Below are 12,811 nucleotides of genomic sequence, written 5' to 3' on the forward strand. Positions count from 1 at the left end.
AACCAGATCTTGATAAAGCTGCATTTAGCATTCAAGAGTCTGAGAGCAAAGTTAAAATTAAGCACCCCAGGAAGACCCCACTTCGTGGGCTAACAATATGCCTCAGCCATTATCTAATTAAGCAGCCCCAGGCAGACCCCAAATAAAAACCATAACATTAATACAGTTTATATATATATATATATATATATATATATATTTATTTATTTATATGCATACATAGAATCACAGCACGCCACACTATGACCAGACTAAATAGATTTACTATGCATTTGTTGCTGAAAAACAGAGCGAGCCAGCCAGATCTTGATAAAGCTGCATTTAGCATTCAAGAGTCTGAGAGCAAAGTTAAAATTAAGCACCCCAGGAAGACCCCACTTCGTGGGCTAACAATATGCCTCAGCCATTATCTAATTAAGCAGCCCCAGGCAGACCCCAAATAAAAACCATAACATTAATACAGTTTATATATATATATATATATATATATTTATTTATTTATATGCATACATAGAATCACAGCACGCCACACTATGACCAGACTAAATAGATTTACTATGCATTTGTTGCTGAAAAACAGAGCGAGCCAGCCAGATCTTGATAAAGCTGCATTTAGCATTCAAGAGTCTGAGAGCAAAGTTAAAATTAAGCACCCCAGGAAGACCCCACTTCGTGGGCTAACAATATGCCTCAGCCATTATCTAATTAAGCAGCCCCAGGCAGACCCCAAATAAAAACCATAACATTAATACAGTTTATATATATATATATATATATATATATATATTTATTTATTTATATGCATACATAGAATCACAGCACGCCACACTATGACCAGACTAAATAGATTTACTATGCAGTATATGTAGATTATTTGTAATCACATACCTTTCAGGCGATAGGTCATACAGGACAGGGTGTGTGTAGTGTGAAGGCCACATCTGCGACGGGATATTGTCGATATCACTCATCTGACAGTCCAGCACCGCCAAAAAACATATATTATTAATATTATATGCATACATAGAGTCACAGCACGCCACCCCTGAAGCCTGCATAAACCAGTACTGCTGTATGGATTAGACAGGGTTTTTTAGCATACAGTGCGCTTAGCGCAGAGGTGAGGGGCGAGGAGGGGGTGGGCACACATGATACCACGTGGAGAGGGGCGTGGCAGCTGCCCCCTACGAGGGGGGCGTGAGCAGCTGCCCCCTGAGAGGGGGGCGTGACAGCTGCCCCCTGAGAGGGGGGCGTGACAGCTGCCCCCCTGAGAGGGGGGCGTGACAGCTGCCCCCCTCGTAGGGGGCAGCTGCCCCCTGAGAGTGGGCACAAGGAGGGGGGCAAATAACGTGCCCCCCTATTACTACTGTCCTAGTAGGCGGCCAATCGTTCCAAGGGGGTCAGTGTCATATTCGTTTGCTCTTTGCTTGCTGTGCATAACCCGGGCGGTTTGGGGTAGCCCTGTGTGGAAATGTAGCCTAATTGCTGTGTAGCTACTGCATCTATTGCACGCTAACCGTGCCTTTGGAGTTTCTCACGTGTGCAGTGTGTGCATAATCATTGGCCTGTTGTGGCCCAGTTTGCAGTGATTTCATCTTCATGTGTGTAGTGGTGTTGCCTTATGATAGACCCCAGGGACCGTTGGGAAGCGTATTTGATACTCACCTGTGATCACCTCTGTGTTTTACCCTGTCGCTAAAGGCCTGTAATAATAAAGCTATCTATTTTTATATACTCCTGAGATTTGTGTTGCTTGCCTCCGTCAGAGCCCTTATTGGGCTGGTTTATTACAGTATTGTGCTAAAGTATTAACCATAGTTGTGTCCTGGAAGCTTTTTGCTGGCACCACATAGCGTATATAGTCCCATATTTATGATATTTCATGTGACATAAAATGCGTTGAAATGTCGTTTTCGCGTAGACCAGATTTCAACTCTCAGTTAGACAATAAATTGGACAAATGCCAATTCACACACTATCAATATTGCCTCTATATCAAGCTACAACAAATGTTTTTAACAATATGATTAACCAAATAGTGTTTTTTGACACGTTGACGTTGTAACCGCATTTTAGCCGGTTGAAAAGAGGGTGCAATTAGGTCTTAGACGTTGAAACCCAATATCACCCAGATCTAAACTAAAAATCAACGTTGAAAAAACGTTTTGTGCTAACTGGGTGATTGAAACTATGCAAGTTGTTTGATATCTTGCAAGTTGTTTGACCCCAGGAAGAATAGCTGCAGCTCTGCTATACTGCCCTACAAATCATAACCGCAGTAACTACGCCAACACTGAAACTGAGAAAAATGGCTTTAAAGTTTTTGGACTGTCCAGCCAAATGAGATATAGGTTGAAAAGTGGCAATGCGCTTATTAAATATGTATACGTTAAAGTATTTTTTGGGGGCAAAACAATTATCAATTACTTGACCTATGACCCCAGAAATGCAGATACGGCACTCTGTCTGTGTATTACCTTAAACAGATGTGTAGGTAGTACAGGGGAAAAGCGCAGTAACTACAATATAATGTGCTTCTCATGTCTTGTTTTTCATGAGACAATTGTAATCGGTTTTGATTTCGATACCACATCATATCTGTATTTAATTGTTTTATTGTTTACATGTTTAAAACATTTAAATGGATGAGTAACAGATAAATTCAGGGAATCCTTAAGTCAGTTGATGTAATCTTCACCACTGGTGTTGCTTTTTGGTCATCATTCTGACACAATTAATTAATGAGCACAGTTGTTTTATTATCTTAATTTAGAACAGGTTTTCTGAATTTTTTGAATTTGATAATTCATACAGGATCATATACAGTATTACATAGCATATTACAATTATTTTGATTAAAATGAATTACAGACTGAGTCTGAATGCTGATAATTTATGCAGCAATTAAAAGGATTGTCCTGATGAGCTAGGTAGTGTTACCAAACAATTATCACTATCTACAGCCAGATTAACACTTCCCAGTGGAGAACACAATTCACTTCTTTATTGGATGATCTCTTATGGATTATTAGCTAGGAATACAGCATTTACGATTTTAAAGACACTGAAGACTCATTCATTAACAATTTGGACAGCTGTCAGTGCGCTCTCATATTGGGAATTGACTGGATTAACTAAACAGATTGTGCCATTATGAGTGATTGATATGTTGGGCTTTGTTATGGAAAGAGCGGGAAAATTGCAGTAACTACAAAATCCAACCAAAAACCAGTCTGAACCGCAGTAACTACACCTCAAAGTGTAGTTACTGCGTTTATCTCTGTTTAAGTCCAGCTGAAGCTCTGTGAAAGCAAATCAAACTGCAGTAAGTGTAGTTACTGCAGTTTTGTCTGGTTTTTGGTTGGATTTTGTAGTTACTGCAACTTTTATACTCTGTTTTCTCAAATATAGAGCAAGACTGAACTTAGAAAATTTGTCACATGATAAAACGGATATCTAAAAGTTCAATTTCAATAATAACTCAATTTTGACCAAAATTGTAGTTACTGCGGTTTTGATTTGGAGGGCAGTATAGCTAATACATTTTAAATAAAGACAAAGACAAGACAAGACTGAGAAACTTTTATCACATCGCAAAGAGGGAAATTAATTGAGAAAACTTGTTGGACAATGGACATAGGCTATTTGCCTTCATAACCCGGAGGGTCATTGGCACCACAGACGATCTGTCAATCAGCTCTCTCCTTCTCTCTCTGTCCTCACACGAGTGAGTACACTCTATTACGCATGGAGAGAATTACAGCATAATACCTCGTGCAAACAGCCATTGCGAGATTGGTTTTGATTGACGTAATGCCCAGCATTGCCTGGCCACACCCGTGAAAAATTATGGTAGTTAAGACCGCCTAAATCCCGTTTGCACAGGCATTTTGGGGCACAGATGATTTTGGCATGGCTCCAATTTGCGCCTGCGACACGTGCCGTGAACGTTTCCACATGCCCGCGGAGAAGTGCATCCCCAACATATTTCGGGGCTGTTTTAACTTAGAAATCAGGGAGGTCAGGTCTAGCAGACAATTATATAATTTTTAAAGTTACATTTCTGTATAAATCATTAGGCCTACAATTATGCTCCCGTGAGGTGGGGATGCTTTTTTTTGCTGCTGGGCGGGGGGTTGCAAAACTTGGCATACCACCTGCAGCGCAAGGTGGACGCTTACGCTTCGTTCACACAGACATATACGATACGACGTACACGATGAGAATATTTGCTTTACTTTAAACTGAAGGGCAAAGGTAAGAAATATTAGCCTTGTGTTACCTACATCTGAGAACGAAATCCCTTGTTGCATGTTGTGAGCTTTGAGATGATGCGCGTTAAAGTCGACAATTACCGGCTCAGAATCCCTGCACTGCACGTCTCAGCAGTGCAGCAGTATAGCCTACTGATGCACTTTCTGAAGGCTATTTACTTTATTAGACTTTTTTCGTTAGGATATTATTTTTTTCGTTATTGTATAATTGTTTTCAGTTAATCAGGCAAGCTTATCCTATTGGAATTTATAATTATTTCGTATGACATTTTACACAGCTGTAGGGCGCAGCAAAGTAGAGGTTTATAAAGGTGTAAATGTGGGAGACATTTTATTAAGAGTGTTTTCCTTTCACCCAGGGGTAAAAGTGTATTGAAATTATTGCCGGTACTACTACTCCAACCTTCATCGCGTCATTGTTCTCCTCCCGCCCCAGCTTCATGCGTCCCTGAACACGCATATTTTTGACATGTAGGCCCCTATCGTTGCATCGGCGCAGTTTCTAGGCCGAGCGGCAGGCGCAGATCAAAGCAGTGGGCGTGGAAAGGCGCACTTGATATCGTCGTGCTGGCGCTAGATGCAGCCCAAAGCATTACAACCACGCCTTTTAGGCGTAAAATTATGCACCGTCATGCTCATTGGATAAGTGCAATAAACGAATCGCACGCTTGCCTTTTTAGCTCCAATTCCAGTGATCCCGCAAAACCAGACGAAAGCCAAACGCTCTGCCCCCCCCCCCCCCCCTCCCTTCATCCAGCCTGTCTGTCTGCATTATAGGCTATTATTCCATATTATTATGCTTCTCAAACCAATCTAACTGCAGTTTCAATACTGCAAGCATGTAAATACGCTACACTATAGCAAGATCAAAGTGAAAATAATGTTCTATGCATCAGCTAGAAAAATATAGCCTATTAGATTGGTGAAAGTTTGTCCAGAAAGATATCATTTTCTCTCGCCTGCTGCAGGAAGGATGATGCACATAAATATACCCTACATTATGTCAAGTCATTGCATAAATGTGTTTTTATTGTAAAACTAAATGTGAAATAGGGCCAAGTTATTGGACGGACATCACAGTATAGCAGATGCCATTAGAAGCGCGTTCCGAAGCGCGTTCCGCTGTTACTTCTCTTAATCACGTTAACTCGACAAGGGGTATATATATGCCCAGGAGGACATATATGTTTCACATAGGGTGGTGTTTTCATTTCGAGGTTTTATTTGGTCCAATATTGAAATGTTGACAATGGCAGGCTGTGTTACCATTACACATTAATTTAGAACTACCTTTTATATCTATTTTGGCTCATTTGGTGGCTATTTAGTAGCGAAATGAAGAAACACAATGCATGCTGGGAACTCAGAGAGAGAGAGAGAGAAGGGTGACAGAGAAGAAGCAGTGAAGGCAAAGAATAGGCCTGCTTTTGAAAAGCGCAAAGCGCTAAATGTAGGCCAGCTCCCAAGATATGACTAGGCTGGTATTTAGCGCCGACACGCCCACTTTGGGACTGCGCCACGCCCATTCGGCCTAAAGCGCATTTGGCAGCCTAAAGCCTATTGCTATCTTGCCGAAACAGGCGCAAGGCACGTTTTTTTGCGGTTAAGGCCCGTAATAGCGCCGATGGCCTGTGGGAGAATAGAGCCCGTAGTCTATAGCAAATTATTTATTTAATTATTTATTGTGCAAGTTAGTAGCCTACTTAATTAACCTGTATACAGGTGGCACAATTCTGCTTGTGCTTTAAGTAAAACAGTTGTCTAATGGTAAAGTAAAGACGAAAAATAATTATGCAAAGGACAAATAATATGAAAATGAATAAGCAAGAATATGAAAATGGATTATAAAAGGCAGATTTTAAATTGCATTTTGCAATTTAAAATGTGCCAAACATCTTTGAACAACACATCTTTATTTTAATTTGCTGGGCTCCACAATCATTTCGAGGATTCGAGGCAACCCATTTAGCAGCATCTGAGAGAAAGAGAGAGAGAGAGAGAGAGAGAGAGAATTGCGCACACAGCCTACAGAAGTTTAAAAGACAAACAAAAATATTTATTGACAAAAACGATTCTAATCAATTCCATAATTCAAAGTAGATTTTGGGAAAGATGTAGCTTTCACTATTTGGTTACACATTACGTTACATACATTATAGTTCAGGTTTGGTTAATATTTAGACACACCAGATATATTATAGACACAAGAAATCACAGAGTGCAAGCTGCAGGCCCTGGCTCCGCCCGAGTACTTTTATCTGACACCCGGTTCAGCACCCCATGGACAGCTGCCTGAACGTGAACTGGAAGTCAAATCAAGTTCGGAGTGGCGGACCTTATGGAAATCGGAGTGGCGAGATTTCTGAGTGTGTTGTTGTTCTTTTCAGGCTCTAGCTAACGTAACCTTGCCGCGTCAAGCTAACGGCAAAAAATACTTTTTTGGCGGACTTATTTCCGGTGTTGTTTACTGTTTCCTTGGTTTACGCCCCCATGTGACAAAGCGGAGTAAAAGGTGCCCAGCCTGCCTCACGCATCTTTGGCTGGTTGACGTACTTTTCACGGGGCCTGCACCAGGTGCTGTTGATATCTAATCAGATGATCTTGCGAGAGAAACATTAGCAGTATAGCGAGCAGTATTTCAACGTCTGCTTGTACGTGCATGGTTCTGACAGCAGGTGGTGATATTTGACAACATTTGGGGAATGGAATGAACTCGATGCAGTTGGGTCAAATGTTCACTCTGGATTAGAAAATGCTCCGCGGGCCACATGCGGTCCGCGGGCCGCAAGTTGAGTATCACTGCAATAGGCCGACCAGCAGGGGCTGATGGCGAGCTTGAGGAGTTTATTTTACAGTAGAACTTCAACATATTTATTACCATAGCTGAGCTTTCAAAACCGCCCATATACGATCACAAGACCCTTCGGTAGATTAGGCCCTAATCTACCGCTTTTTGCATCCCCTAATCATTAGGGGATGCAGAAAGCCTTGTAACTGAATTGTAAATGATTTACACATAATTTATAACAGGTGAGGAACACTTCATTTACTAACGGTTTATACATGACTTACAACACATTTGTGATATGTTAACATAGCATGTATTAATCATCTACACATGTATATCAATGTTTTCTAAATGGTTAGTTCATTATTAACTAATCCGATCATAAGGGACTGTGTAGAAGCGTCAAGCGTAGCTAGTGACAACACAGTCCTGAAATGGGCTAATTGAATGCAGGGTTCCTACGCAGGTCTTGAAAAGTCAAATCTTTTTTATCATTTCCATGTCTTGAATAGTTTGGAAATTTGAAAAAAAAAGAAGTCTGGAAAAGTATGGAAAATGTGGTTCAGGTCCGATACACACAAAATTATAGCTTTTATGTTGTTATAAACCCACTTTGAGTCCACAGTTTGGATGCTCTTATAACCCAGCCGCTGTCAGCATTATAAAGATATTGGCTGAGTTTCCCAACAAAGAAGCTTCTTAAGAGTTAAGAAGCTTCTTAAGGAGTTAAGAAGCTTCTTAAGGAGTTAAGAAGGCTCCAAAGAAGTGTTTCCCAAACGCCTTCTTAACAGTCGAGAAAAATAAAAAAAATTGAAGGCTCTTAAGAAGCATCTTAACTGGAGCGGCTCACTTGATGGCACTCTGAGCCCAGCAGTGGGCCACGACTCAGTGGTTGAGAAACACCGTTAACACCTAATCATGGTCATGTTAAACTTTATTAAACATTATTTATTTCAGACATGGACTGCAGTTCAAATTGCTTTATATACACAGCATACAACAAAACAGAGAAACACTACAGAATTTAAGCGACCTTGGGTTCTGTGAAAGGTGCTATATAAATCCACAACATTATAAAAGGAATCCATTCTGATTAGAGAAATATAGCCTACGGTAAAACATTTAAAACACAAGTAACCATACATACAGGGGAGATTTTCAAGTGTTCCCCAATTTTAAACACTAAAGGGTGCATGAAAGAAAGGAAAAAGGGAAAAACACAAGAGGAACAGTGGACACAAGTATCTCCTTTTGCCTGACGCGGCTGGATCTGCCAGTGTTTTGTCATTAAGAAGGTGTTAAGAAGGCTCCAGACCCTTCTTACAAAACCTTCTTAACGAAAGATCATCTTAGCGCTAAGAAGCTTTTGGGAAACGCAGCCTTCTTAACGGAGGATAATTGGAAGATAATTTTAGGCTAAGAAGCAATAGCAACGCGTTGGCTTCGTTGGCTTCTTACGGGAGCCTTAAGAAGGGTCAAAGAAGCTTCTTAGCGCTAAGAAGCTTTTGGGAAACGCATGCCTTCGTAAAGAAGCAATTGGGAAACGCGTTTGCTTCTTAAGGGGGCCTTAAGAAGGGTTGAATTAGCTTCTTAGCGCAAAGAAGCTTTTGGGAAACCCAGCCATTGACTGGGTTTCCCAAAAGCTTCTTAGCGCTAAGAAGCTTCTTTGACCCTTCTTAACCCTAGAACACGAACGTGATTTAAAGTCACACCATCACTAACGTCGGGTGTATTTCACCCGATGCAATATACCCCATAAAACATACTTCTCATCAAAATATCTTAAAGTACAACAATACATGGCAAATTGAGGTACTCTTCTTTTGTTTTTAAATGTGAAATATCACAAAAAACACAAAAAAGTTTATTATGGGGGACACTATAAAAAAAAAAGTCAAATTCGGGAAAAATGAGGTAATCGTTATAAAAAAAATCCCCCCCCCCCAAAAAAAAAACAGGAGCTCCCAACTTCTCCTTCGGTCCACCCATTCATGGGACTTGTGTGGTGAAAAAAAAAAAAAGTCACCACAATACCATTAACCCTAACCCGAAGATATTTTACCCTCTATCACTAACATCGGGTGAAAATCACCCGAACACGTAGCCGGTAGAAAAAACCATGAATGGGAGCAGGGAAACAAACCTACATTCAATGATGTCAGTGAGCATCCTGAAGGTACCTAAGGACCCGCCCACCTCAGACAGCAGCAAGACAATGAAAATCACGTGAATGCAATTGTCCGGGTGAAAATCACCTGACGTTAGTGTTCTATGGTTAAGGCTCCCGTAAGAAGCCAACGAAGCCAACGCGTTTCCCGATTGCTTCTTAGCCTAAAATTATTTTCCGTTAAGAAGGCTGCGTTTCCCAAAAGCTTCTTAGCGCTAAGATGATCTTTCGTTAAGAATGTTTTGTAAGAAGGGTCTGGGGCATTCTTAACACCTTCTTAATGACGAAACACTGGCAGATCCAGCTGCATCAGGCTTAACTCCTTAACTCCTTAAGAAGCTTCTTAACTCTTAAGAAGCTTATTTGTTGGGAAACTCAGCCATTGAATGCTAAACCTGAGGTAATGATTTTTTTATTTATTTTTTTCAAAATAGAACTTTTGCATCAATCTTTACACTTTTCCAAGGAATATTTTGATTATTTATGATGACAGTTAAATTGGATGACACTTCCGAGTGAATCAAGACAGAAACACTCAACATTTCTGTTGCAAACATTCATTTATTTGAAATCCTAGGTCATAATCAAACTACTGGTGCCTGTAACCTTTACAGTCAATAGCAAACAGGTTTCTTGCTTTCCAAATCCAGCAGAGCTGACGTGGCATCTTCCTGATTCCCATCAAACGACTTCTACTGATCTAACCTCATCTCCTCCCCTCTGAGGTTTGAATAATCCCACTCACTCATATGTACAGTCTCACATTACATAACCTGCACTCTGTCTGATGTTGTCAAAAAATGCCTCTGAAATACTTTTATTTTTATACAGTGGAATAAAATTCAAGCTAGTTCACAACAAAGAGACAGATGCATGATTGGGCGCACATTGTAAAGACAGCTAGAGGACAGAAAACACTCAGCAGGTCGGATCAAGACGATAGAAATAAAAACAAGATGACCGAGGGAGAGACGGGACAACATGATATCTGTAGTATTTCTCCAAGAAGTTCTTTAAAGTGAAGCTGCTGCTCAGGCTCCCACACACTGCTGAAATATTAGCATTGCAGCTGCAGTGTTTTACCAATACTGACAACTAGGGGGCAGTCTTCTGGAAATACCATGCAGGTACAAGACAAGATCAGAGGACAAGAGGAGGGGGAACGAGGAGTCCATTAACCCAGGTTTAAAATGTTCAGTACAGAAGCCCAGGGAGGACATATTTACACTGTTTTTCTGTGATAGTTAATTTTCTGTTTTCTCCAGATATTGTGGTTTGTCATTAAAATGCAGATAATTGTGTCCCAGACCCAGAGAATTGCCGATGCTGTTGCAATTCCTATTTGTCGCCAGTAAAGGCCAATAAAGGTCTTACATTTCATACTGCCTGGGAAAACTAGATCAGTATTGTTTCATTTTGTGTTTGTTGCTCCAATCTTTTTTTTTTCTTGATTTTTCCTGCCCTCTTTTGGGAAAACTGCATCCGGTTTATAGACAAACTGTAAACCTATCATTAGTCGAATGTGTCTGTTGCACTTCGTCAGTCAAACCTGGTTGAATGGAATCCAGACCTGCGTCAAACAATGTTTTGGACTGCTACTTTTTTGGCTTGTTCAAACCAGATGTTGGTGGAGTAACCCTTGTTACACATGATGATAGAGCAAGAGCCAAAGCTAAGATCATCACAGTAAAGTTTCTGAAAGTCTGTTCAGTTAACTTTTGCATGACTGACAGAATGCCAGACACGATATCACTGTCCTGATGTGGTAAACCCCACCCAATTGGCACTCACAGCGAGGTAAAACAAACTCTCAGAGTGAATGGAGGTACTGATGGAAACCTGCTGGCAGGAGAGGAGGAGGCACTGGAGTGGAGAGGACTGTGAGGAAGAGGAGGGTGGGGGAGCAAGAGGAGAGGAGACAAGAGGAAGAGGCGGGGTTTGACTCGGTGGAGGCGGAGTTTCGTCCCGTGACTTGTGTCGATCCCTGAAGAGCAGCTCAATAGAAGAAATACACTGGGGAGGAGAAGAGATAGATATTTGTTAAAGATAAAAAAAAAATCTATGCTACTTATCAGGGCTAAAAATGGGTAAGAACAAGTACATTTGCATAATACTAGAAACAGCGTGCTTTATTTCCAGTATTTCCACTGCACGCAGCATGCTTGCCCTGCGGACGCAGCTCGCTGCGCATGCTCAACTGGCAGTGCGCGTTCCTACCGTGCCTTGTGGTTCGCCCTTGAGGCAGACACAGGGGCGGGTGCTCACATGAATTAAGGGCTGAAGTTATATACATATTTATAAATATAAATGTCAGGGTATTTTTGTGATAACTGGCCAGTCTGCTGCTTGCTGTCACATCGAGCGCTGTCCATGGTGCTGAAGGCAGAAGGTGGTCCAGACGCACTGTGGGCTTACCACCAGCGAGTGATTGAAGATGTGGAACAGGTGGTATCTTGCAATCAGCTCTCATGTTGTACACCTGCAACCCTAACCTCTTCACAGTCTATTCACAGCTAGACTGCCGATGCTGAAACTTGACCTTGACAATGACAATGACCTTGTCTTCTGCCACGGACCCTGTTCTGTCTGGACTCGTCTGTCATTCGTGAGTTGGACAAAGAGCTCCAAAGCACCGCGTCCTGCTGTGCTCTCATTATTCACTAAACCATTGACTGTGATATCTGAGCTCTTTAGTTGTAGCTTGGAGCCTTTTTCAGTTTGTACCTGGAATCATGGAATTTACCAGTGACTTTGTACATTGATGCCGGGGAGTCAGCAACTGTGACTGTTTGTTTCTGTTTTTGGAGTCAGTAAAAGACTTGAACCGTTTCCCCTGTTTCCGTCTCTGCATCCTTGGGTCTTGCCTTTTACACAAGCATTACAATTTTAAGGGATTACTGGTTCACACTTCACAGTAGTAGTAGATTGGGTATACATGTATTTTGACTTGATTTACCCCCTAAAGTCAAAAATATGTTTTTCTTCTTGTTCCTTCAGGTAAATGTTTGAGCTTCACTGTGCAGAATGATGTCTGAGCAGAGTTTGACACTAGAAGGCTGTTTACACTGAAAAGTCCATGTTCAACAAGCCAATCCCTGTCCAGCATTCAGCAGTTATAGCCCTTGTTTAGATGCTGGTTTAGATGCTGTGATTGGCATGTTATGTTCTAGATAACCCTGCTTGGTTACTTTGGGATTCTTAATGAGGCAGAAGGTGGGGAAGTATACTGCCCTACAAATCATGACCGCAGTAACTACGCCAACACTGAAACTGAGAAAAATGGCTTTAAAGTTTTTTGACTGTCCAGCCAAATTAGATATAGGTTGAAAAGTGGCAATGCGCTTATTAAATATGTATATGTAAAAGTATTTTTTGGGGGCAAAACAATTATCAATTACTTGACCTATGACCCCAGAGATGCAGATACGGCACTCTGTGTATTACCTTAAACAGATGTGTAGGTAGTACAAGGGAAAAACGCAGTAACTACAATCTAATGTGCTTCTCCTGTCTTGTTTTTCATGAGACAATTGTAATCGGTTTTGATTTCGATACCACATCATATCTGTATTTAATTGTTTT

General features: G+C 41.1%; 1 protein-coding gene across 1 annotated transcript in view; it reads right to left on the reverse strand.

The window, feature by feature from the left end:
* Positions 1 to 1,184: 1,184 nt before the first annotated feature.
* Positions 1,185 to 12,811, reverse strand: part of LOC310784849 (uncharacterized protein) — a gene marked incomplete at both ends in the record, with an annotated part of 22,357 nt that continues 10,730 nt past the window's right edge. The window contains one exon of the mRNA XM_083645886.1: positions 1,185 to 1,309. Within this exon, the coding sequence (XP_083502012.1) occupies positions 1,185 to 1,309 (125 nt within the window). The remainder of the gene's footprint in view (positions 1,310 to 12,811) is intronic.

The sequence above is a fragment of the Poromitra crassiceps genome (genome assembly GCF_964638095.1).
Source record: "Poromitra crassiceps genome assembly, chromosome: 11".
In the NCBI taxonomy this organism is placed as follows: Eukaryota; Metazoa; Chordata; class Actinopteri; order Beryciformes; family Melamphaidae; genus Poromitra; species Poromitra crassiceps.